This window comes from Protopterus annectens, chromosome 12.part0 (assembly GCF_019279795.1).
Source record: "Protopterus annectens isolate FY-2018-M chromosome 12.part0, PAN1.0, whole genome shotgun sequence".
Lineage (NCBI taxonomy): Eukaryota > Metazoa > Chordata > Ceratodontiformes > Protopteridae > Protopterus > Protopterus annectens.
Window position 1 is genome coordinate 294,185,090 of NC_056746.1, and position 26,618 is coordinate 294,211,707.

The 26,618-nt window shown below is 39.6% G+C and overlaps 1 protein-coding gene across 1 annotated transcript in view; it reads left to right on the plus strand.

The window, feature by feature from the left end:
* The window catches only part of SMURF1 (SMAD specific E3 ubiquitin protein ligase 1), a 2,072,011-nt gene that overhangs the window by 1,762,956 nt on the left and 282,437 nt on the right, over positions 1–26,618 (plus strand). Inside the window, exon 11 of the mRNA XM_044089363.1 lies at positions 19,508–19,611. Within this exon, the coding sequence (XP_043945298.1) occupies positions 19,508–19,611 (104 nt within the window). The remainder of the gene's footprint in view (positions 1–19,507; positions 19,612–26,618) is intronic.

Here is a 26,618-nt window from a genome sequence, read left to right on the forward strand (position 1 = left end):
GTGCAAAATAAAGAAATCTACTAGACAGCTACAACGGGAAGAAAAGCATTTAAAAAAATGTTCAAAGACAGCAACTACAGTGATGCATCCCAACTTATCCTTGTCTGTCAAGCAAAGGTTTCTCAAGAAATAGTCTTATTTATCCAGCATATCAGAAGCGTAGAAGGTTACAATTTTGTCTACTATTAAGTAGTATTTAATGCTACAGATGATGGCAAGATTTCTTTTTGATATGCACTGCATCATGATGGTTACAGTAAGGGATTGGCACCCCAGGAAGCCCATTTGCAAAAATGTACACCTCTATGCATGGAGTGCTTCAGATTCAGCCCTCCTATTTCAGTTTAAAAAAGCTATAATGCAGCAAGCAGCTGCTGTAGTGTAGACCGGACTCTGGTTTTAGTTAATAAAAAAAAAGAAAAAGTTTAGCAAACATTTGCAATGCAGCAAATGGCTGCTGTAGTGCACAGTGGTGCTTTACAGTACAGTAGAGCAAGAAGTCTGGATCATAAGCCATTACTAAAAGTGGGACGAAGGTGCACGATAGGGAAACCTTTTTAAATATTCCTCTTGCAAACTTCGCAAGTTGATCTAATAACAGGTTTTCCATTTGCATGATTTGTGTGCTTGGAGCACTTGAATTTCAGCTTTCCCATTTTAGTTTAACCCTAAACAAGGATAGCATGTTTTGTTCAATGATATCATGCGTTTCTTTCAATGATACCATGTTCCTTTAAATGTATGTTTTTTGAGTTCAAGGACTCAATTGAGTTAATTAATTAATTAAATGTTTGTGTGTATATATATATATATATATATATATATATATATATATATATGTTTGTAACAATGGCAGTTTATTCTGATGAAGTTTCCATTTTGTGGAAATGAAAGCACTAAATAATAAATTTTCTGAGGTTCGCCTTTAATGTTTTTTGGTGTTTTCTTGAATATATTCTTTGGGACTGAAGAGTCTGTTAAACCAGCAGTTATTTTTCCTCATTGCTTTGTGGGACAGCCTTTATTGGTTCCTGTACAACGGGGATTCAGTGTGTTACAGTGTATACCTGCCTAGCACAGAGCGTTTCAGCTAAGATACAAGCAGCTGCTATAGTGTAGGACCGGACTCTGGTTTTAGTTAATACATTTTTGCTAAAACTTTTCTTGTACTGTACTGTTTTCTGCATCGTAAATTTTTGCTAAAACTTTTTTTTTTTTTTTTTTTTTTTTTTTTTTACGATGCAGCAAACAGCTGCTATAGCGCACAGTGGTGCTTTACAGTACACCGGGGAGCATCAGGGTACTTACATTAAAGGACTGGTACCCCAGGCAGCCCAATTGGTAGAGTGTATACCTGCCTCCACGCATAGCCGGCCTTAGGCATAGGCCAACTAGGCGGCCACCTAGGGCACCGGTCTAGCAGGGGCACTTTTCTAGTATTTATTTGTAGTTAGACCAGGATGGGGGCACCAGGTAGTGTGGTGGGGGGTGCCATGGAGCCCTTTTGCCTAGGGCACCAGTTGACCTAAGGCCGCTGCTGTCCACGGAGCGCTAAGCGCTTCTATTTCAGCTCTCCAGTTGTAGTAAAAAAAGAAGAAGAAAAAAATTTAATGAAATACCTATGATGCAGCAAACAGCTGCTATATAGGGTACACTGGTGCTTTACTGTACAGAACACTGGGGAACAGCAACATTTTCCGTTGATTTACATTACATGAAGATGATGAAGTTAGTTACAGCAACAGATTGGCGTCATACATCTCATACCTCTTAGAGCAAGAACTCTGGACTAAGCCATTACTAAAAGTGGGACGAGGGTCCAAAATAGGGAAACTTTTTAAATATTTCAATTACAAACATCGAAACTTGCTAGAATACCAGATTAAGCATTAGCATGATTTGTCTAAAGGGCATCACATCTGAAACAAAAACACCTGTCATTTTTTTTAAAGTAAAATCAGTAATGGTTTGCCAGTTATTTGCCAGAAAATCAAAATTTTATGAAGGAAGGAACAAAAATATGAGGCAGAAATCTGGACATCCAGCGATAATCTTGTCAGTTGAGAAGTATGATCAGCACATAAAAGTTTGAACTTACTGAGGAGGCTATTCAACTTGTGTAAATACTTATTTTAAATAAAGGATCGGAACCACAGCAGGGTTGTGTTCTTTTTCCCAAGGGAAGGAAAATAGTGCTGGGAAAGGTCATATTTAAAGAGCTGAGGATAGGGAAGGGGGGTGTGTATGGTAATGTCACACTGAGGGTGGTACTATCCTAGTCAGACTGAGTGCGGGATGCTCCTGGAGTAAAAACAGGGAAATTGGTAAACAAACTAAGGGGGAAGGTGCAGAAAGAGTTACACAGATGCATTTTATTCTAGTTAAAGTATGCATTTGTGGAAAAAAAAATGAAGTGTTCTGGGACCTGCATCTTTGACACTCTCCCTTTAAGTCTGTGAGTGTTTCTGTCAATTTGGGACATTTGTTCCTATCAGGAGGGTAAAATGTCAATATTCAAAAATGTATATAGTTTTGTGTATTGGTATTAAATTAAAATGTGTTTTAGGGGGGTATTGGGGTTTGTTTTTTTGTTTGAGGGCTTTCAGTAAAACAAAGTTTTGTAAGATATGATATGGGCTCACATGTATATGACAAACAGCTACATCAAAGTTCAACCTGTCAAATAGTGTATGCATTTCACACAAAAGCTGGAAGTAGACCTATAACAAAAAGGTGTACTTAAAAGGTGGGAATAACAACTTTTTAACACAATGATGCTTTCTGTAATGTCTTTAAATGTCAGTGGTCTTTCAGATAAATACAGAAAAAGAATAGTGAATTATATTAAAAATTGTAGAGTGCAGGAAACACACTTGGAAGGAACTGAACATGTGAGTTTGATAAAGAAAGGTTTCCAGGATGGTTATTCAGCAGAATATAAAGTATTTATATTATTTGCAAGAGGAGCACCAATAGTGATATAGGAAGATAAAAAAGATAATGTCAGATTTGTAGTGCTAAGAGGCTGCTGGCAAGGGAGGAAGATTACACTGCCATGTATTTATCATCATCTTCTTCGTCTTTCGGCTGCTCCCATTAGGGGTCGCCACAGCAGATCAACTGTTTCCATTTCTTCCTGTCCTCTGCATCTTGCTCTGTCACAACAACCACCTGCATGTCCTCTCTCACCACATCCATAAACCTTATCGTAGGCCTTCTTCTTTTCCTGTTACCTGGCAGCTTCATCCTTAGCATCATTTTCCCAATATACTCTGCATCCCTGCTCAGCACATGTCCAAACCAACGTAATCTTGCCTCTTTGGCTTTGTCTCCAAACCTTCCAACCTGGGCTGACCCTCTAATATACTTATTCCTAATCCTGTCCATCCTCAACTCTGCCACGTCAAGCTGTGACTCCTGCCTTTTTGTCAATGCCACTGTCTCCAACCCATATAACATAGCCGGTCTCACTACCCTCTTGTAGACCTTCCCTTTCACTCTTACTGGTACTCGTCTGTCACAAATCACTCCTCATACTCTTCTCCACCCACTCCATCCTGCTTCTACTCTCTTCTTCACCTCTCTTCCACACTCACCATTACTCTGAACTGTTGATCCCAAGTATTTAAACTCATCCACCTTTGCCACCTCTACTCCCTGCATCCTCACCATTCCTCTATCCTCCCTCTCATTCACACACATATATTCTGTCTTAGTCCTGCTGACCTTCATTCTTCTTCTCTCTATAGCATATCTACACCTCTCCAGGGTCTCCTCCACCTGTTCCTTACTCTCACTACAGATCACAATGTCATCTGCAAACATCATAGTCCACGGGGACTCCTGTCTGATCTCGTCTGTCAACCTGTCCATCACCATTGCAAGTAAGAAAGGGCTCAGAGCTGATCCTTGATGTAATCCCACCTCCACCTTAAATGAATACGTCACTCCCACCGTAGACCTCACTGCTGTCACACTACCCTCATACATATCCTGTACCACTCTTACATGCTTCTCTGACGCTCCTGACTTCCTCATACAATACCACAACTCCTCTCTAGGCACCCTGTCATATGCTTTCTCTAAATCCACAAAGACACAATGCAACTCCTTCTGACCTTCTCTGTACTTCTCCATCAACACTCTAAGAGCAAACATTGCATCTGTAGTACTCTTTCCTGGCATGAAACCATACTGCTTATCACTAATCATCACCTCCCTTCCTAACCTAGCTTCCACTACTCTTTCCCATAACTTCATGCTGTGACCGATCATTTTAATCCCTCTGTAGTTACTACAGCTCTGCACATCACCGTTATTCTTAAAAATCGGTACCAAAACACTTTCTCCATTCCTCAGGCATCCTCTCACTTTCTAAGATTTCATTAAACAATCTAGTTAAAAACTCCACTGCCATTTCACCTAAACACATCCATGCTTCCACGGGTATGTCATCTGGACCAACAGCCTTTCCATTCTTCATCCTCTTCATAGCTATCCTTACTTCCTCCTTGCTAATCCACTGCAGTTCATGATTCACTATCTGCACATCATCCAACCTTCTCTCCCTCTCATTCTCTTCATACATTAGCCCCTCAAAGTACTGTTTCCATCTTTTCAACACACACTCCTTGCTTGTGAGTACGTTTCCCTCATTATCCTTCATCACCCTTACCTGCTGCACATCTTTACTAGCTTGGTCCCTCTGTATAGCCAATCGGTACAGGTCCTTTTCTCCCTCCTTAGTGTCCAACCTTTTATACAACTGTTCATACGCCTTATCCTTAGCCTTCGCCACCTCTCTATTTGCCATGCACCTCATCTCCTTATACTATTGTCTACTTTCTTCATCTCTCTGACAATCCCACTTCTTTTTTGCCAACCTCTTTCTCTGTATACTCTCCTGTACTTCATTTCACCACCAGGTCTCCTTGTCCTCCTTCCTCTTTCCAGATGTCACATCAAGCACCTTTCTAGCCATCTCTCTTACTAGCTCTGCTGTAGTTACCCAGCTTTTTGGTAAATCTTCACTGCCACCCAGTGCCTGTCTTAACTCTTCCCTGAACATCACCTCACAATTACCCTTTTTCAATTTCCACCATTTGATCCTTGGTGCTGCCCTCACAGTCATTCTCCTCTTCTTGATCACCAATGTCATCCTACAAACCACCATCCTATGCTGCCTAACTACACTTTCCCCTGCCACCACTTTACAGTCTCCAATCTCCTTCAGACTGGCCCTTCTACATAAGATTTAATCCACCTGTGTGCTTCTTCCTCCACTCTTGTACGTCACCCTATGCTCCTCCCTCTTGTTAAAATATGTATTCATCACAGCCATGTCCATCCTTTTTGCAAAATCCACTACCATCTGACCTTCTGCATTCCTTTGCTTAATACCATACCTATCCATCACTTCCTCATCCCCTCTGTTCCCTTCACCAACATGCCCATTGAAATCTGCTCCAATCAGCAGTCTGTCACCCTTGGGTACAGTCATAACCACTTCATCCAACTCACTCCAAAATTTTTCTTTCTCATCCATTGTACACCCAACTTGTGGAGCATATGCACTAACAACATTCATCATTACACCATCAATTTCCAGCTTCATAAATATCACTCTATCCGACACTCTTTTCACCTCTAAAACACTCTTAGCATACTATTCCTTCAGGATAATGCTTATGCCATTTCTCCTCCCATCCACACCATGATAAAACAATTTGAACCTGCCTCCGATACACCTAGCCTTGCTCCCCTTCCATCTGGTCTCTTGCACACACAATATACCAACCTTCCTTTGGTCCATCATATCAGCTAGCTCTCTCCCTATATCAGTCATACTGCCAACATTCAAAGTTCCGACCCTCACTATCACAGTACTAGCCTTCCCCTGCCTTCGGGCATGCCTTCCCCCTCTTCTCCTCCTTCGGTCAACACTAGCCCAATTTCCGCCAGCACCCTGTTGGCCACCAGTACTGGTGGCAGTCGTCGTTAACCTGGGCCTCAACCGATCCGGTATGTGTATCTGTACTGTTGTCTGCATGTATGATTTGGCAAAATTTTATGCCGGATGCCCTTCCTGACGCAACCCTCCACATTTATCCGGGCTTGGGACTGGCACAAAGAAATGCACTGGCTTGTGCATCCCCAGTGGCCGGTTATTACACTGCCATATATTTATATTCTACATAAAACTGCTGTAATGGAGCTTGAGAAAATTCTGGCAGAAATCATTTTTCAGCAAGAAATATTACCTATAGGTGGGGACTAGAATTTGATTTGCTGCAATAAAGATGCGTCTGGGGGCCCAGATAGGAAAGTATAACAAAGGGGGGTAGATTTTTGAAGAAATTTATGAAAATATTTGGCATGGAAGATGTGAATTCAGTAATAGGAGTTCAGAGTGAATTTACATATTCTCCAAGATATAAAAACTGGGCTAGGCTAGATAGAATTTACACTTCACAGGAACATTTGTGCATTTAATTGAAGGTCTCGATACTTACCCAGTAACTATGTCACATCATGCACTAATATAACTCAAAAATACAGGATAATAAACAAAAATAAGACACTGGTGTTTTCCCACCTATCTGTTAAAAAGAGAGGAATTTAAGGAATGGATAGTAGAGATTACTCGAGCTATTCAAGAGGATAAAAATTACTTGTGAAAATATAGCTAGGGAGTAAGATTAAATTAAGGTGAAGTTTAAAGATGGGGTGGAAATAAAGGAAAGGGAGCTATGGATAAGAAGTAACAATTATTTAGAGGGACTGACAAATGTTGCAGAATAGGGGGAATCTCACAGAACAAGAAGAGGATCAACTGCAGCAGAATGCTAAGCCAAAAATAAGGGATTATCTTGATAATGTACACAAGTTTAGCAAGATTGCTGTTAAGCAACTGTTTTTTGATAACACTAGAGCACAAAAACTTTTAGCACAACTCAGGAAACAAAGCACAAAAGGCTGTCACCATGCCTTAGGGAGCCTATAACAAAGAAGGTAACGATCCTGTAGAGGTATTAGAAATATTTTGAAAATTCTATGAATGTCTGTAAAAAGCAGCGGTGTACAGAAATCAAGAAAAGATACAAATGGAAATGTTGATAGAAGTATTAAATGTGCCAAAACCAGAGGTAGATGAGGCTCAATTACTAACAGGATAGGAGGAGATGAGATGAAAATTGTGATGTATAACCAGTCTACAAGAAAGTCCCCAGGAGTAGATGGTATTCCTATGGAAGTTTGCAAACTAGGAGGGAAAAAAGCTGATAAAGATCTGGAAGGTTTTTTTTAACAGTATTTTAAGAGGAGCAGACGTACCAGCATCCTGGAAGAAAGCAGTGGTAGCTGTAATACCTAAAGAGTGTAAAGATCCATCAGATCCAGCTTCATACAGGCCCATTTCAATATTAAACCATGATTATAAACTGTTCTTGTCTCTAATAGCTAAAAGAATGACAAAAGTTATGCCAAAATTGATAGATCAGTGTGGTTTTGTGGAGGGGAGGCAAACATTTGACAACATTAACAGAACATTGATGATCCAGAGGGAAGCAGAATATAAGAAAATATCATTGATGTTGGTGGGTCTTGATGCATCGAAAGCATTTGACGGAGTAATCTGGGACTTTTGAGCAGGGCAATGGAAGCATTTGGATTTCCTGAAAAAAATTATAAGATTAATTAGTAGGATATATGAGGGATTGGAGGTGAAAAATTAAAGTGTGTAGGGTCCTCTTTGATAATTTCTGCTTGAGCAGAGGAGCCAGGCAGGCATGTCCTTTTGACCTTTTGTCATTTGCCTTATATTTAGAACCATTGGCAAAGAAAATAAGGGACTCAGAAATTCAAGGATATAATTGGTATGGTAGTCAAGAAAAGCTGGCCCTATTTGCAGATGGTATTTTATACCTGACAAAACCAGAAAGTGATTGTAGTGCTGTGGAATGTTTTGAGACAGTTTCACATCTTTTCGGAATACAAAATTAATGAAACTAAAACAAAGGCTATAGTGGCAAATTATGTACCCACATATGAATTGATTCAGCAATATCCATATTTATGGGGACATGGTAAAATGAAGTATTTAGGAGTATGGATTAAAAATGATCCTGATGTGGCATCTAAGGATATGTGGGAATAGACTAAAAAGATAATACAAAAGCTGAGAAAATGGAAACTTTGTTATATGGATAATAAGATACAAGCAGTTAAAATGTTTCGTCACATTAGTCTTATACACAGGTCAGGCATATTTTTATCAACCAGAGAAGAAGTTCTGGATAGCAGTTAAAGAGCCTAAGGACTTTATCTGGGAGGAGAAGATGGCAAGACTCAAATGGCTAAGCTGATACTTCCAGTAGAACAGGGTGGATTGGGATTACCCAATTTGAAGGGTATTTAAGAGCTACACAGTTAAGGCTCCTATACATAGTACAAGCAGAAAACTATAATTAAAAGTGGAAAGGGATGATGATGAAACTAGGGGAAGCTCAGGAAACAGGACGAGACTGGGATTTTGGATGCAGTCCTTTAAGGAGAATAACAATAATCATACAGAATATTATGTCTATAAAGTAGCAGAAAGTATCCTGAGAACTAAGCCAACACGGGAATGGAGAAAGGAGATTCTCTGATAGGCTTGACTGCAATTAGGGATATAGACAATAGGCAAGAGGGGGGCCAGAATTTATTGGGGAAAACTGGCAAAGGAACCAAGGTATTAGTAGCAAACAACTTGAGGGGGAAAAATGATAGAATGGGAAGATGCTCAACATTTATTTGACCAGCAAGTTACAGATTGCCTTTCCTATCAAGGATTGATTTTAAAGTATAGGCAAAGAAAAGAATAGGGGTCCTAAACGATAGACCAGCACTGGTAGAGTTTTGAGTAGAATCTAGAACAGAAGCTGCCATTAAAAAAGGAATAATTAGCAGAGCATGTAAATATAGCATGATACCTGTAAGAATCAATCAGGGGAGGTTAGAAAGGATTAGAAAGAGAGATGGATAAGCAATTCACAGAGAAACAAAGGGAGGATGTATGTACGTCTCCCAAAGGATTTTTGCTTGGAAATGTTTACACAGATATTTTTATACCTCAAGTAGACTCCAGAAAATTTTTCCTCAGGTAGGTAGCAAATGCTGGAGGTGTTATAGGGAAGAAAGAGGTAATTAAGAACATATTTTCTAGGAGTGTGGTGAGTTGGTGGACTTAAAGTATTCCCTCTGGGATGCACTGTCAGAGATGATGGTTGGGCAGATTGGTGTGATGAGGCAGATGATTTTTCTGAGCTGTGATACAGGATCGGTATTGCCTAGACATGGTAGGGTCTTGCTGTGTCTTATTTTGGTAGCTGCCGAAAAAGCAATTACTAGAAAATGGAAATCAAAATCTAAACCATCTATACTAGAAATAGTGAATATAGTAACAGAGAGAAAATATTTGGAATTGAGATCTTTAGAAAAGGGTAGGAGCAAACTACATAGAAAAAATGGGAATTATGGGAACAATACATACTGGGGAGGAATGAGGTTTAAAGGAAGGTAGGACTTAAATGAGTTATGTAATGTGAATTAAAATGATTGGGTAGATTATAAGTGATGTGTAATGTTTGCAACTGGAAGTGTGTCATTATGGTTTGTGATGTAAAATGCTTGCAACAAAGATTGTGTCATTGTGGCTTGTTTTCATTTATGTAAATGTATGATTGCCTATGTCATAAATGATTGCTTGATAAAGATGATGCTTGTTTAAAAACAAAAGGACAGGGATTGAATAAATTATGTAATTTATATTTATAGCCAAATTATGTAACTCCCTCCCTCCCACAATTACCTCCATACCATCATGCACCCACTTCAAAACTTTACTAAAAGCGCACCTAAAAACATGCTGGCTATGCCCTTGCAACTCCCACTCTAATATCACCCACCCCAACCAACCACTACCTTTCTTTCCACTCCACTAACTACCTTGATTACAGCAAGCTCAGATGCTCATAAGCCAGTACTTATTATACAGCAGGAACTTCTTGTATCATTTGTTAATGTCTGTTATATGCTTCACAGATAAAGATTCTAGTTGTCTACTGATGTACTATGTTCTTCATCTGTAAATATGTTGTAAGTAATTGCTATGTAAATTGCTAATTGCTATGTAATCCAATGTAACTACTGTCTGTTTATCTTAACTGTGGAGCTTTTCTCCCCGGGCCTCCACTGAAAATGGACCTACATCCAGTCGGACACTCCCGGTCAACAAATATAAATAAATAAATAACTAAATGTAATGTTGCTTAGGTTATATGATACAGCAGTATATGTGAAGTATAATATTTGTGAATGTGAACTTAATACAGTTTACTTTTATATAAATATAAATTTGCCTGTGTCACAAGTGGTAATTGAATAAAGGTGTTTAAAAATAAATAAAATGTATGCAGTCTGTTCCTTCCACGTTTCTCTGGTACAGCAGAAAATGCCCAATTTTCTCTTCTTGCCCAGTCATGTCATACTCTACCTGCCCTGTGTGCATCTCTGTTGTGTGGGTCAAACTTGGGATCTGTAGATGACAGAATTCTGCTTGCTTGGTGGCACAACATTTTCATGTGTACCAGTATGTGATATGTACCGCCCTCATATGGGAGTTAGTGGAGGTACAAATCGATGCCAAACTGGGAATATTAGAAGGTGAAGTCCCAGTAGTTACATATTTCAAAAACCCTCCTCATAGATTGATATGCTGTACATATTTTTTATTGGTTTTGGTCCCCTTGGAACTCATCTATATCGTCCAGGCTTTCAGTGGCCCATGTCCATTCCAGGTCTACCAGCCGTCCTCCTATCCCCACACCTCTCCGAACTAAATCAGATATTGCTGGGGCTTGTCATGGAACATGAACATATGGGTGTCTTGTTGGCTCAGCTTGTCTGTTTTTTTTTTCCTCCAATGCTGTACCCACCTCCCTTTCCTAGCTCTCCATGCTCCATTGATTATGTCTGAGTGGAAATCTCCTCTTTGAACCACACTTCCTCTTACAGAGCGTGTCAGCAAGAGATGTTCTTTATATTGATCACTATAGCAGAAGCCTTGGCTATATGCATTGTAATCTGCCAAGGATGTAACAGCCATGCAGCTTCCAAAGCTTCAGGGCACCTTCCACGTGCAAAACTGTCAAGTATCTGGAGCTGAGCTGACTAAAGTTTTGGCCTGAAGCCCTTCAGAGCTTTACTGCCATCAGAGTGTGCTCCTCTGAGGCTTTGGATTCTCAGTGGTTGGCTTGTACTTTTCGTCTCTGGGCAGATAAGTTCCCTTTGGGTGAAAAACTTACATTTTGTAAAATTTTGTTGATGTTTTGTTATTACCTTCCTCTTCAGGAAAGTAATTTTAAAGCTAGAAGTTGTTCAGTTGTATTGCAACTGTGATGTTCTTTTAAATGTAACACTCATTTCTTTCAGTCAGTTTAAAAGTTGTGTATACTAACTGAAAGTACATTTTCTGTCGAGTGGGTCTGATACAGTGTTTTAAAGTGCTCTTTACTGTGTTGGTTTTTTTTGTCAAAAAAGTAACTTTTGTGGTCTGGTAGATTTACTGGCGTTTTCTGCTGCTCTTTTCTGAGAAAGAGTCATCATTTTTGGCTTGATCATGGAACAGTCTACCAGTCCTGTAAAATGGTCCTTCTTGCAGCCACAAAAAGAAGTTAAGCAAACAGCCTTTGACATCAAAGCAGGTTAGCAGTTTGCCATGGCCGTAGGTGGATGTCATTGCTGTAGCCATTTGTTGTACCTCAAGCCACTCATTTTTACCCTGTATCTCTCTGGTGTATTACCTACAGCCACAGTGGACCAGGGGTTAGCCACATGTCCGAGTGTTGGAGTCCCTTCACTGGGCAAGGGAGAGCCACTCTTGTCATTCCTGGGAGAGGGAACAGGGAAGATTTCCCTGCTGTGTTAGAATGCTGTGTCCATCCCTAGGATAGTGGCTGCTGCCATTTATAACAGGGTTGGCCCCATTTTTCCTGTCAAACTGAAAACCAAGCATGCACCTACTCCTCCTCATGTTTCTTTGGCTAGGCGTGCTGACTCAGCGTTTATTTCAGGCTAATAATACTTCTTGTATGGTACTTTCTGGTAAAGAAAGAGGGATTCCTCTCTTCCTGAAAAGATTCAAGATTTAGAATCTGAATAGGAAGATGCAGGGATGGATTCAGGGATTTGTCCTACAATTTCTGATTCAGACTCTGAGGAGAACTCATTGTCTGATTCTCCCTGTAGGGGTTTCTCTTTCTCTGAGACTGCTGCTAGAATATTCCTATATTTTCAGATGGAGAACACTGCGGTTTCTCAGTACCTCACAACATACTATGACAGAAGGATTTTCCATTACCAACACCCAGCTTCCTTTCCTGTCTGCTTTAGAGGATGTGTTTACTGCTTGCAATTTTCCTGATACCCAACTGTCCGTAAAAGGCGGATAGGATGTATAAAGTTCCTTAGTCTTTTAAATTTGTGTGCAGTATTCCCAAACCTGACTGAGCAGCTATAGCCATAGCTGATTCCACTGCTGCTAACCAGATAGTTAATTCCAGTCCTAATCTTCTAAATAAGAATGTAAAAATTATTGATAAGTATGGGGAAAAAGTGTATACTTCTGCAACTTGGATTTCCAGAGTTTTGTATTGTCAGGCTGATATTTTAAAGTTTGTTCTGACAAATTGTGAAAGTATGAGGAATGTGTTATCGACAGTTTCTTCTTGTGAAGAAAAATCTGCTTTAATTTAGTTTTGTTTATTGCACAGGTCGCTACTCATTGTTTACAGTGTGTTTATGACTGTTGATACTTCTGGGCTATGGCCACTGGTACTGTTTTAAAGAGGTTTGCTTAGCTGCATTCTCAGAACCTATGGCTTATGTAAAAAATAAGATTTTAAATTTTCCCTTGGATAAAGATTGTGCTTAGCCCCTCGGCTGCAGAGGTGATCAAAATGTATTGAAAGGGGCCAGCTGATCCAGGGAATCTGAGATTTTTCAGTACTCTTTTTCCAAATTGCCTGAGGGATTTTTTTCTCCTCATCCAGCTTTGGCAAAAAAAAAAAAAAAAAAAAGAATTAACAGCCTCAAACAAAGTTCAGGCAAAAAGACATTTAAGAACTGGCAATGGGGTTCCAAAGTAGGTCTCAAATCTCCCAAAGCTAAATTTGTTCCAATAAGTCTGGATGACTCTTCAAGAGACTTTGTGACCCCCCACCCACCCTAATCCCATTTCTCTTGCAGAAAGTGTAAATCTCCATTTTTCTCTTTGGAAACGTATTGTTTCAGACAGTTCAGTTCTGAAAATATTTTATCAGCGTTACAGATGGCACTGGGAGTAAATTCCCCCTTTCCAGGGGGGTCATTCCTCATCCTGCAGATCAGATTCTCTTGTTTACATCTGTTCATCACATGCTGTCCCATGGAGTGATAGAATCAGTTCTTCCTTCCCAGGTGGGAAAGTAGTTTTATTCAAAGATGTTCCTAGTGCCAAAGAAATAAAATGCTTGGAGACCAGTTCTGGGTCTCTCTTTCCTAAACCCATTTGTGATGGTGTCAACATTTAAAATGTCACTTCATAACCTGTTACAGTCTTCTTCCTCTTTCAAATTTCCTGGTATTCCTGAACTTAGATACTTATCACTTCTACTTATCCAGACATCAGGGGTTTCTTAAGGTTTTGTGTGTCTGGATCACATTATCAGTTCTCTACCTTACTCTTTGCACTAGCCACTGCACCAAGAGTGTTCACAAAGTGTTTAGCTCTGATTGTAGCTCATAGCAGGCTACAGAGTATCCATGTTTTTCCATATTTAGACAACTTTGTTCATCTTTGCAGAGTATCTTTCATGGTGTCAGGAGTCTCTCTCTTGGGTGAGAGCTCTTGCACAAACTGGGATTCCAAGGGAACATTCAAAAGTCTTTCTTGACTCCCTCATACAGGATCGTACTCCTGGGATGTCATTTAGACGCCTCAGTTCAAAGAACTTTTCTTCCACAGGAAAAAAAAATAGATCTTTGTTTAGATCTAGTTCTAAGGTTTTCCACTCAGACTTTGTGTGGTGCCAGCATCAAAACCCCTTATCTTTTCAGATCCCAATACTGAGTTTTGTCAGAAGAGAGATCTTTTGGTGGAGACAACGGATATAATTAAGTCCAAGTCTCCCCTTCTCCTGCCCTGCTGCAAAGCAGTTAGTCACCACAGACACCTCGGACTTTGTTTGGGGAACAGTTTCAGGAGGGATAAAAGTGCAGGGTGTGTGGAACACCAAGGGCAGATGCAAGCTCATAAATATCCAGGAGATGCTTGCCCTGATCAAGGCACTCAAGTCTCTGAACTGTCTTTGGTCCCTTGGACCTCTTCGAATGGTTACAGACAATACCACAGTCATGTGGTACATCAGCAAGCAAAAGAGAATGAGGTCATACCCCCTTTGCAGATTAGTCATGTTAGCTTGGGATATAGCTTCACAGCACAACCTTACTCTACAGGCATCCTAAATTCAGTCAGAGCAAAATCATGTGGCAGACAAGCTGAGCAGGACCAGGCAGACCCTCATGAATGGAAACTAGATCTGGGGTCTTACAACATTTGATGCATGTGTGGGAAATTCCTTTAGTAGACCTCTTTGCCTTCTCTCTGAACAATCAGCTGGTAACATTATTTTCCAGAACACAATGCAAGAAGGCTTGGAAGACAGATGCCCCTTCTTTTCTTTTTTTGGACAAGGAATATTCTTGTATGTCTTTCCACCAGTATCCAAGGTACTTCTGAAGATTCAGAAGGAATCCCACAAGATCATTGTGGTTACTGCCTTCTGGCTCAGGCAGCCATGGTTCTCCCTTCTTTTGGAAATGGCCAGTGGCAGTTACTACAAGCTTTCTCACATACTGGATCTACTCATATAAGACCAGGGGTGTGTGATAAACCCCAACATCAGTCATCTTCAAATGACTGCTGGATGATAGGGTCTTGATTTCTTTAGACACTTGTTTTCTGAGTACTTTACAGCAGGTACTAATGGAGGCAAGAAATCCTGCTACTAGAAAATCATATATTATCAAATGGAAAAGGTTTTTCTAGTTGGTGCCAACAACATAACTAGACCTATTGAGGGCTAGTGCTTTGATTTTACAGTATTTGTGTGAGTTACTATCTTCTATGGATTTTCTTATTCCTCTATTCAGGTTAATTTACTGGCCTTTTCAGCATGTATGTCCATGAATCCTCCTCTTTCAATGTAGTTTCATGTCAAAATGTTCTTGAAAGGGGTTTGGCATAAAATGCTTCCCAGAAAACTGGTGGTCCTTTCTTGGGATATTGATTGTATCAAGAGAAGCTAACACTTGCTCCATTTGAACCAGCTAATTTGGTTGATTTGAGGTTCATAATGTAGAAAACCGCTTTACTTTTGCTCTGACTTCTGCAGGAAGGGTATCGAGTTGCAAGCTCTTATGGTGAGTCAGCCCATTGTCATTTTCCACAGGGACAAGGTTTCTTTGAGAACTAATCCTTTTTTGTGTAAAGTGGCATCCCAGTTTACTTTAATCCAAATTATTCATTTTCCTGTTTTCTTTTCTGAACCTAAAAATAAGAGAGAAAGGATACTCCACATCATGGCTGTCCACAGACAACTGTGGTACTATTTTGACAGAACTAAATCTTTAAGGTCTTCAAATCAAGTGTTCATTTCTTGTGAAGATAAGAAGAGGCAACCTGTGTCAAAGCAAACTTATTTGCAAATTATTGTCTAAGACTATTACCTTTTGTTTTACTCACCATAACAAATGTATGGCAGGCTGGTCAGAGCCCAATCTTCCATGGCCTTGACTTCATTTATGGATTTTTGGAAAAGGTTGGATTCTGACAGTATTTCAGAAGCTGCTGCTTGCTTCTCTGTACATACTTTTATTAATCACAATAAGTTTGATTCCTTCTCTAGGTCTAGATCAAGCTTTGCTAGGACCATTTTCCAAGAACTCCTGGACTCTTCTGTTTCCACCTACCAAATATAATTAGCTTTGGTAATCTATCTGTACAGTTGTGTAAGTTGAACTTACTATAACAGTGTATGTTTGAAAGATCACTGCTGCAGTAACTACTCCCTCCCTCCATCCTCCTTGTTTTTGGTGTGCTTTTATGCTAGGATCTGGTTATATATATGTTTTGTTGTTCCTAACATTGTCCTTTCAGGGCTCAGCCTCACTGTCTCTGCTAGCAAGAAAGCTATGAAGGGCTTCACATCCAAACTTGCCTTTTAGTCAGCTCAGCTCGAGCTGTTTGGATGTGTGGAAGATGCCCTGAAGCTTTATAAACCATGACTAGATAAATTCACCAAACACAAACCCAGTAAACGACAAAAACAACACAAGAGCAGGTCTTTCCGATAAAATTTACTGTCTTTCAAAACTTTACTTAAAGCTATAAGCAATTTAAAATGCTACAACGTTAAAACCAAGGGAAGTAGCAACCAATAAAACATTTAAACCCCGATATACTACTAGTATCCAACAAGACATATAAAATATGTTGTAAATTTCAACATATACAAACAATGGTTGAACGTACCACTGTAAGAGGTTATATAATACGTTGTTACTGAAATTGTAAATCCTTAAAATAGCAGGTATACAAACACCAACATTTACTGATAAACCTTTATCAACTGAACCAAAATTGGTGCCCCGTCTTACTACATTACAGAATTTACATAAAATGCTTTAGAAAATATACTGTAGCCTATCGACTCAAATTTTTACTTTTCAAGACACAACTAATAGTAGTAGTTTTGCCAACATAGTTATGTCGCATTGGGAAACTGAATTTATCTTCAGTAACGTTGATCTAGTCAATAACATCATCTATTATACGAGGTTTTTGGATGATATCTTTATCTTGTTAAAAGGCCCTGTTCAAGCAAGTATTGATTGAGTTCATTATTTAAATTAGACCACAGATTTTCTTCGGTTCACCTCATCGTTCGACACTGAGGCAATAACATATCTTGATGTTTTTTTAGTAAAAAATAGGACCCAACGTTGCTTTCAGGCCAGTATTCACAGGAAGGCAACATACTCAAATGATTTTTTACATTTCTCTAGTAGCCATCCTTTCTATTAGAAACGCTCAGTTGTCAAGGGTCAACTTGTCAGGGCAGCACGCATTAACTCACAATCGAGCGATTTCATTGCTGAATGTGAACTGCTCAAAACTATGTTTTTTGGACGTGGTTACTCGGAAGATTTAATAGACACTTTGATAGATGAAGTTAGATTGAAGAGAACCAATTTGTTTTATTCTCCAATATTAAGTGTTAAAGTCCACAATGAATGTAACATTCCAATGTTGAATGCATCAGATCAAGATCTAGATGCAAACAGTGTACTGCGTATTATATTGGGAAAACAGAACGCAGGCTTCGAGATAGAGTATATGAACATCAGTATGCAATTACTAAAGGAAAGCTGGAAAATGCACTGGCCAAACACGTTTATTCCCATCATGGTCATGGGTTTTTATACATGGCAATAGATCAGGTGGTACCTTCTACAAGAGGTGGCCCAACTCCACTTCGTTTGGAAGAATTGGAACTGGCTTGGCAGATAAGACTAGATGCCTATAGGGTTCCTGGACTAAATGACGTGTGTTCTATTAGTTGTGTCTTGAAAAGTAAAAATTTGAGTCGATAGGCTACAGTATGTTTTATAAAGCATTTTATGTAAATACTGTAATGTAAGACGGGGCACCAATTTTGGTTCAGTTGATAAAGGTTCATCAGTAAATGTTGGTGTTTGTATACCTGCTATTTTAAGGATTTACAATTTCAGTAACAACGTATTATATAACCTCTTACAGTGGTACGTTCAACCATTGTTTGTATATGTTGAAATTTACAACATATTTTATATGTCTTGTTGGATATTAGTAGTATATCAGGGTTTAAATGTTTTATTGGTTGCTACTTCCCTTGGTTTTAACGTTGTAGCATTTTAAATTGCTTATAGCTTTAAGTAAAGTTTTGAAAGACAGTAAATTTTATCGGAAAGACCTGCTCTTGTGTCGTTTTTGTCGTTTACTTTATAAACCATGGCAGGATATAACCCATATAGCTGAGGCTACTGCAGTAGTGGTCATTCAGGCATCTACTGTTATGGTAAGTTTATCTTACATAAGTTTATCTTACACAATTGTACTTTCTCCCATCCAGGACAAGCACACCCATCCTTTCCCTGCTGTTCAGTCAGTCACCCCAGCCTCTAATCAACCCTGGGTCATCTGGGCCATAGTCAAGGCTTTGTCTCTGTACGCAACCATAGCAGCTGTCCTAGACTGATATGTTCAGCATATGTCTGTTGAACATAGTTGCTGTTTCCTTGCTACATGGAGTGTTATATTGAAGGTATGGATGACTTATTTTCTAAAACTAGTCGCAGGCTTTAGAATTTTATCATTCTCTGCTGCATTTTTCTTCTAGTGTCCTAACAGACTGCACTAATTTGACTGGATATGTTTTTCATAATAATTGTACTGTTACTTATAAGCTAAATTCAATGCAGGAAATTTGTAGTAATGTCAAGACTTGCTGTTGCCATAGCACAGTGTTGGTCTCACTTTTTACTGTGGAATATTACATTTATGTTCTGTAGATCTTTACTTCCAACACTTCAAAAGAAAGTAAGTTCTGCTAGGGAGACAAATTCCTATTATCTTTCTTGAAGCTATATACAATAAACTCCTAAATAGTTAATGATATCCAGCAATTTCCCATCTGAACTGCTTGAATTCCTAATCCTCACAACTTTGGGCTACTTAAGAATGTTTGAGATACTACCCATATGTAATCAGCTGACTGAAGGGACAATACAGTTGTTAAAGATAATCACCGTTGCAGGTCTTCAGTGAAGATATTTGTTTATTAAGTGCATTTTCCCGCAATTTCTCCATAGCAAACAACTTTGATTCACTTGTACAGTGGAATAAGTTCTTTCTCTTTGGATTTCTTGGTGGCTTATTCATTTTGAACATCTATAGTGTGTGTAAGAAAATATTTTTTGCTTAGCAGGAAATGTGTCCCCTTCACTTTCTTAATGGTAGAGGTTCACGTAGCTCCTCTTTCCTGCTTTTCTTTAGAAAATTACTTTTATTACATTTCAAAGTGAGATAATGTAATGCAGAGTTGAATGTGGCACACTGCAACACTTGGTACAATTATGTAAGTCATAAGTACGAGAATTTTATTGGCCTATGGCAAGAGTTAGGAGTGTTTGATTCATTGTACTTTACAGGACAAGTAAGCCCAAATGTAAGTAATTACCGCTCAGTTGAGTTGTTCCTCCGAGATGGTCTAGTATTATAGCGATCACCTTACACAAATAGATTGTTGGTTTACATTGCTAGAGCTTCTGGTATGTATAGGTACAGAGTATAAACTTTTGTGCCAATTAATTTTCTGTAATTATCCAGGAATCATACCGTCAGGTTATGAAGATGAGACCAAAAGATTTGAAAAAGCGATTGATGGTGAAATTTAGAGGTGAAGAAGGACTGGATTATGGTGGAGTAGCAAGGTAGGGAATACTTAACATAACATTTCAGTAGCTTGCACTTAATAGTATGAAATGAGTTTGATTTTTTGTTTGTGATGAAACAAATGAAGTGTGGAAACCTGTGTTTAAACCTGACAACAGACTTCTAGAAGATGAGCTCTTTTGAAGATCCTTTTCCATAAATGAATATTAGTGACATCCCAGCAGTTGCATACTGCAAAGGGTCTTCTTACAGACTGATATAACAGTTGTCTTGATGGATTTGTAAGCAAGCCTGAGAGTCATCCTTTTTGTAGGCTGTTTCCTGAGCTGCTGAAGTGAAAAGTGAGAGAATGCATGTCCAGATTGAGGGGATATATAAATAAAATTAATAAATGTAAAAATGTACTTGCCTGCCATCCTTTTTGCGAATGCCTCTCCTTTTAGTCTTAGTCTAAGGTCATTGACTTCTTAAGGAAAAAAAAAAACGAATGATTCCTCAGTCACAACTAAGCACCGCATACAGTTTATAGTTTGTACAAAAACCCAGAATTTTTGTTGCATTGTTAGGGAATTTCTGAGGATAATAGGATACATGGCCTCATTGATTCCCATGATCTCTCTAGCCAGGATACACATGAGGAAGTTTCAGTGTATCTTGAGAAACTCTGAAAGCCAACACTCTCATCCCTTGGAAGCAAAACTTCCTCTTCCCTGTTTAAAAAGGGAACTCTCCTGGTTGATTACCACCATTACCCTCAGTCAAGGGGGTACCCTTGCAGATTTGCCCACCCAAACAGCATCTATACATAGATGTGTCCAATTTAGGTTGGGGAGCCATCCTACACCATGCCGACAACCAACACAAAGTCCAGCGAGAGTGGACCATTTAAGAAAGGAATTACCACATTAACCAAAAAGAGCTAAAGGCCCTACCCTTGGCTATGCAGGCCTTTCAAGACGTCTTTTTGCAAAGCACCCTGAAGGTCATCACAGACAACATGACAGTCCTGTGGTACGTAAACAAGCAAGGAGGAACAGAGTCGTACCCCCTCTGTAGTCTGGCTATACAGATATGGTCCCTGGCAGCAGCAATTCAAATTCATTTGCAGGCAGTTTACATTGCATCAAAAGAAGATGGATCAGAGACACCCTGAGCAGAACCTTAACACCCTCCCATGAATGGATGATTCACAGGATTCACAGGGAGGTATTTCAGGATCTAATTCACAGGTGGGGTATTCCTCAGGCATATCTGTTTGCCCCCCCCCCAAGAACAAACAGATGCCCCAAGGCTCCCCCATCCACAAGCATGAAGAGTGGACACATTGTCCTTTTCATGGGATGAAATGTTCCTTTATGCCTTCCTTCCATTTCCTCTGATTCACAAAGTCCTGCTGAAAATACAGAAGGACAAACCAAAAATCTTGCTTGTGACTTCCTTTTGGCCAAGACAGCATTGGTTTCCCCTACTCTACCTTTTAGCCCAGGGCAGTCACCACAGGTTACCTCACTGCTTCAGCCTACTTACACAAGACAGGGGATCCTTTATTCAACCCCACCTACTCGATCTCAAACTGACACTGTGGGGGATATGGTTCTTATCCCCTTTAGGCACCTATACTCAGAGGACGTACTCAGTGTCCTGCAGGAGGCCAGGAAACCATGTACCAGGTGAAATTACTTATTAAAGTGGAAAAGATTCTCCCATTGGTGCCTCAAGAGAAAACAGGACCCGTTTCTAGTTTCTGTTCCACTGGTCCTTTCCTACCTGTATGCGTTACTACATTTGGGCCTGACCTACTCATCAGTAAAAGTACACCTCTCTGCTATTTCTGCTTGCCTTCCTTTGACTCCACATCTGTCGTTGTCTATACAGTATTTAGAAACCACAAATCTATTCTGCTTAACTAGATTGGTTCTAAGCATCTCTGAGTACCAGCACATTTTGGGAAAACTGCACTGTACTTGTTCAGTTCTAAACCTAAAACAAAAATTGACATACTGTCAGGATACCTTCAGTACCATGACTCATACAACAGCAACACCATAATAGACTTGCAATGCACTTTGAATTTTCTACTTTGATATTTACTTGTCTTCTCAAACTAACCCCCTTTTAGGATGTTTATTCTAGTTTAACCACTTGCAGGTGATATTTTACTACTTCACTCTTACTTTTAACCTCTTACACTTTATGCAACTTAAACTACACCTAATCGTAATGTATTATATTCATAAAGATATGTTGACTAACAGTTGCACTTACTAAACAGTGTAGCATTAATAAGACAACTGAGTGCCTGGGTTTCTCTACACAAATCAAACATCATAGCTGTTACTGAAATGTCGCTAAAATCTGGTCACCCTTTAACTCTCTAGCCCTTGACAAAAGCTACCCACTTTTCCAGGAGTGGAATGACAGGCTTCTAAACACAACTGGAATTGGAGCCCTATTTTGATTGCAAAGAAACATAAGCTCCTCTTAATGCTGTCTTCATTGTTGATGATTATCTTGTGCGCAGTTCACTAGTTAACAAAAATTCTGCAAGTGGTACCATCAGACGTCATATTGGTTATACCTTCATATCTTTTCCTTGCTGATGAAAATAACATTAAAATATCTCTTCTTTAGTACTGGATTAATGCAAATAACTTTTCGTTTTTTTAGTTTTTTTCATAGGTTCATAGCTACATACTAGGCTATTGATCCATGACTATCTTTAGAAGCTTAGCCATACATTCCCATCAGTATGAACATACGCAGTTCAGTACTGCACATCACTTTAATTCATGTTTTTGCAGGGAGACGAGCCCCCCTGCAAATGATATATTCTACCTCCAAGGTTGCACTACAGTGAGGGAGTGAATTTCCCGATTCGCACTGTACCACAATCTGTTTATAAATGTCAACCTCATATGAGCAAATGCACAGTGGCATTCGCTAAAGAACATTTGTAGAATTGCAGTTCGGCAAAACAGGAATCATCCAACACATATTTGGCATTCCTTTGTTCACCTAACTGCTCTTCTACATTTTGATAGTAAACCCTGTGATACATATCTTTCTCCAACCGTGTTCTGTTTATGTTGCAAAACAGATTTAGATCTCTTGAGGAGGTATATACCCCATAGAAATTGCAAATGTGCAGTAGGTCTGCATGATAGGTTCTGTTGAGACTGTACACGAGGTAGAGACTGCCCCTCAGTAGCCTGTATGACACTAAGAAAGGGGTTAAGGCTTTGAGCCAGTCTGAATAGTTTTTATGATTTTAGCCCCTTGATTTTCTTAGAAAGCATTGTGAGCATTCAAAGTGTCTGATGTTTGGACGTGTACATACTGCAGTAGGCATTGTACTCGATTGGTCTGATGAGTGTGGACCGCAGTGGAAAGATCATATCCCTCAACCTGGTTGCCATACCCTTAGTAATAAGCTCTGCAGAAAAAAAGCACTTAAAGTAGTAGATATGTGGTGATTGAAGGACAGTTTGGTGTCTGCATAGGTTCCCAGGTCCCTAACTACCGGATCAGTTTTCAAGGATATGTTGCCACTGTGATACTTACAAGGGACTTCTGCTTTACTGAAGGATATTATGTATGTCTTGACATTCAGTTTTAGCCCATGGTTTTGACAGCAGCTATTGGTTTGAGAAAGGCTGCCTTGTTGGATCTTGGTGTCCTCTGGAGAGTTTATGAGGGTACCAACCGTACAGTCCTGTACAAACTTGATCAGCCATAATCCCTTAACAATAGCTGTATAGGGCTTAACATTTAAATAAAATAATTTATCAATGGTACATGAGTTTAGTGTAGTGTCAAACAATTTTGCGAGGTCTAAATATGAAGTGTGTAATGATTTGCCCTTATCCATTGTTTCAGTAACGTTTTTGAAGAAGTTAACCGGGTTAAGTAAACAGGAACTGCCCTTAAATTTGAACTAGCTTATCTCAAAAGTTTGTAGGTTACCTATGTCCTTATTTAGTAGTTCCATAATGATCCTTTTCATAATTTTATAGATGAGGCTGATCAGACTTGCAGGTCTATAACTTCCCAGGTCTTTTCACACCCCACCTTTGTGCCAAGTAGATGACAGTTGGTATCCTCCATTTGCCCAGCACTGAGCCTGTTTGGAAGCTGACACTGAATAGCCCATGTTGGTAGTCTGACAGGCAATGTTTCAAGCTGGACAGTAAACAGCTCGGTATGTTATCTGGCTTCATAGAAGCAGTGTTCTTGATCTTGGATAGTGAGTTAATGACTTATTCATGGAAGATCTGAGGTGGTTATAGATGCAAGCATGAGATCTGAAAATGTAGAGGGGTGACTGGGTTAAGTTAGAGCTAAATGTATATGCTAGTAGATTAGCTATGTCACATAGGTCTGAGTATGTGATATAACTTACTAGTAACTCTGCACAATGCCAGGCATTGTTTCTATGGTTACTAACAATTAAAAGCTTTGTGGTTGTCTTTTGCCTGGGTGGCAGTTATTACCTCATATCTGTCTTTGGTTGATTTGGTCAGGGTCTGGAGTTCCTTGTTAAGTTTATCAAGAGCATTTTTTGCATCTTGAGATTTACATTTATTTTTACATGCAAATCATTTTTTTTTTCTTTTATTAGAGAACCTGTTTGTTTGAGTTCCACCACAAGGGGTTTACTTTTCAGTTTGACATTCTATTTATTTTACGGGGGGTAGATGCATCCATGCAGCTATTCACATGTATGTAGAGTTTGTCAGTAAAGGATTCTGCATTAACACTGGATTCATTGATTTGGGGCGGTGAGGGTGTTGAATTTAACCAGGTTATCGCTTAGTTTCAGCAGATTAGCCTTAGCACAATCTCCGAAAATATTAACCACAAGAAAATCAGCTCCAGCATGAAACAAAGCCAATCCAATGAAATGTACTGGAACAGGATACTGGATGGAAATAATTTTAATAAAAAACACACAAGTATTAAGTGCTTTCTTCTCCACAAAAGTGAGACTTCATCAGAATACATTGTTACACTCAATGACCTTGTTTTAAATATCTTGCCAAGCAATGCAATTGGTTAACAATGCAAATCACCTTCCCACTTTTCACTTGCTGTTAATGAGACAAAAAATTCCTTAAAGGGAATAAACATAAAAAATAAAAGATGTTATGTCATGCACACATCAAAATTCACAAAATAAGCTATATGTATGCTTACAAAACATTTTTTAAAAAAGTTTGTTTTCTAACATTTCTCAGCTTTCTCCTGCAATACAGGAGATACAGAAATAACTTCAGTCAGACCTGGGGAAAAGTTAGCAGCCAGTCTCAATTGCTACTGCATCTCTTTCTTCAGCAAAGCTTTCTTCCAATTGCCCCCTTTCTGGTCAGTAGCAACAAAATCCAAAATGCTTAAAACAAATTTATCAAACCCCTCACACACTAAGGAGTGTTATATAGGGCGTTGCTCTCCTTGTTGTTTGTCATGTTAATAAACATGTTTGTAAATTCTACTCCTCATTCCGCATTCCATCTTACCCACATCATAACTGGCACACTTAACACATATAGCAAAGTATATCACCCGTTTAGTACCACAATTCACAGATTTAAACCTAATATTGGTTTTCATAATGTTCCCTAACGTCAGATGTGTCACCTTGTTGATGTATGTGCACTGCCTACAGTGCCCACAGGGGGCTAATCCTCTTACCATTTTCCTCTTTGGTCCTAGTTTTATATTCTAACAAGTTTTTAAAATTGGCACCTGTTTTGTGAATAAACACTGGCTCCGTTGCCCAGTACACTAAGAATTTGTGGGTTTACCTTGAATATATTCCAGATGTTCTTCGTGTTTCACTTTTGCAGTCATCACACTTGGGTTATCTGCCTGCAGGTAGCCCTCACTTGGCCCGAATACCAGAGACTTAGTATTTCTGCTTCAGATGCTGTTGCTCCAGGACTGACGTCAGGTCATCAGGGGTATAAAAACAGGCACCTGACGCCATTACATCAGTCTTTCATGCTGAGGAGCCTGAAGCAGAAGCAGTTCGCAAATGCCAGTCAGCTGCTACCTGAATTTTCGTTTACATATTGAATTATCCTGAAGTCTTCTAAACCCAACTACTCCTTTGGGGATCCTTTTTTTTTTTTTTTGCTCTAACCGACGTCAGAAAAAGTTAACAATTGTCTTGCCTGTGGAAAGTAAATACCTTACAGAGGTTTTCATTCTTACTGCATCACCTGTTTAGGCCCAGACCATGACATACCTTGCTGTCGGTTTTGTGCCTTGTTTAACACCCGAACCATTCGCCGTCGGGCTCTGTCACTAAATTTTTTCGCTCTCGATCTCTATATTCTGAAATGGCTTCGGTAAGCCATCCGACTACCGATCTTCCAAAAAAAGTAAGGATAAAGACAGACAGACAGCATAGGTCCAAAGTTGCCGACAATGCCTCCGTTAAACTAGTCGCCAGTTTGCCGGTACTCAGTGAGGCACTTTTGCAGCCCCTGATGCCCACTTCAGTGGATTCGCAGGCCTCTACCGAGACTCCTCTTCGACTATGGAGCCTGTGGATGTCTCTACCTTGGATGGGTCCAGAACCGCTGTGCAGGCACTGGCTTCTGAGGCAGTTCTCCACTCAACCGATGTTAGATTCACACCGACAACTTCTTTTTTAGCCAAAACTACCGAGTTTCTTAGGCCCAGAGTATGCACTACGCCTAGAAAACCGATGACCAAAGTGCATGCACCTGCTCCCATGCCACAAAAACAAATGCTTAGAATGGCCGAAGACCTTATTATGCTGATTAGGGGAAGTCAGCCTTCCCTTGCTAAGAGAAAAAGAGACCAGTCCCCTACAGCTTCTACAGACCAGGAGTACGATGACTCCGAGATTTCTGATTATGAAGACATGCCCTTTTCTGCTTATGAGGATTCAGATGCAGAGGAATCAATTCCTTCTGCCTCCACTCCAGAGGATTTTTCTTTTGGTGAAACCTTGCATACCTTAAGAGAGCATTTCCACTGGTTTTGCCAAGACTATCCTCAGTCCAAAAAGAGACTCAGA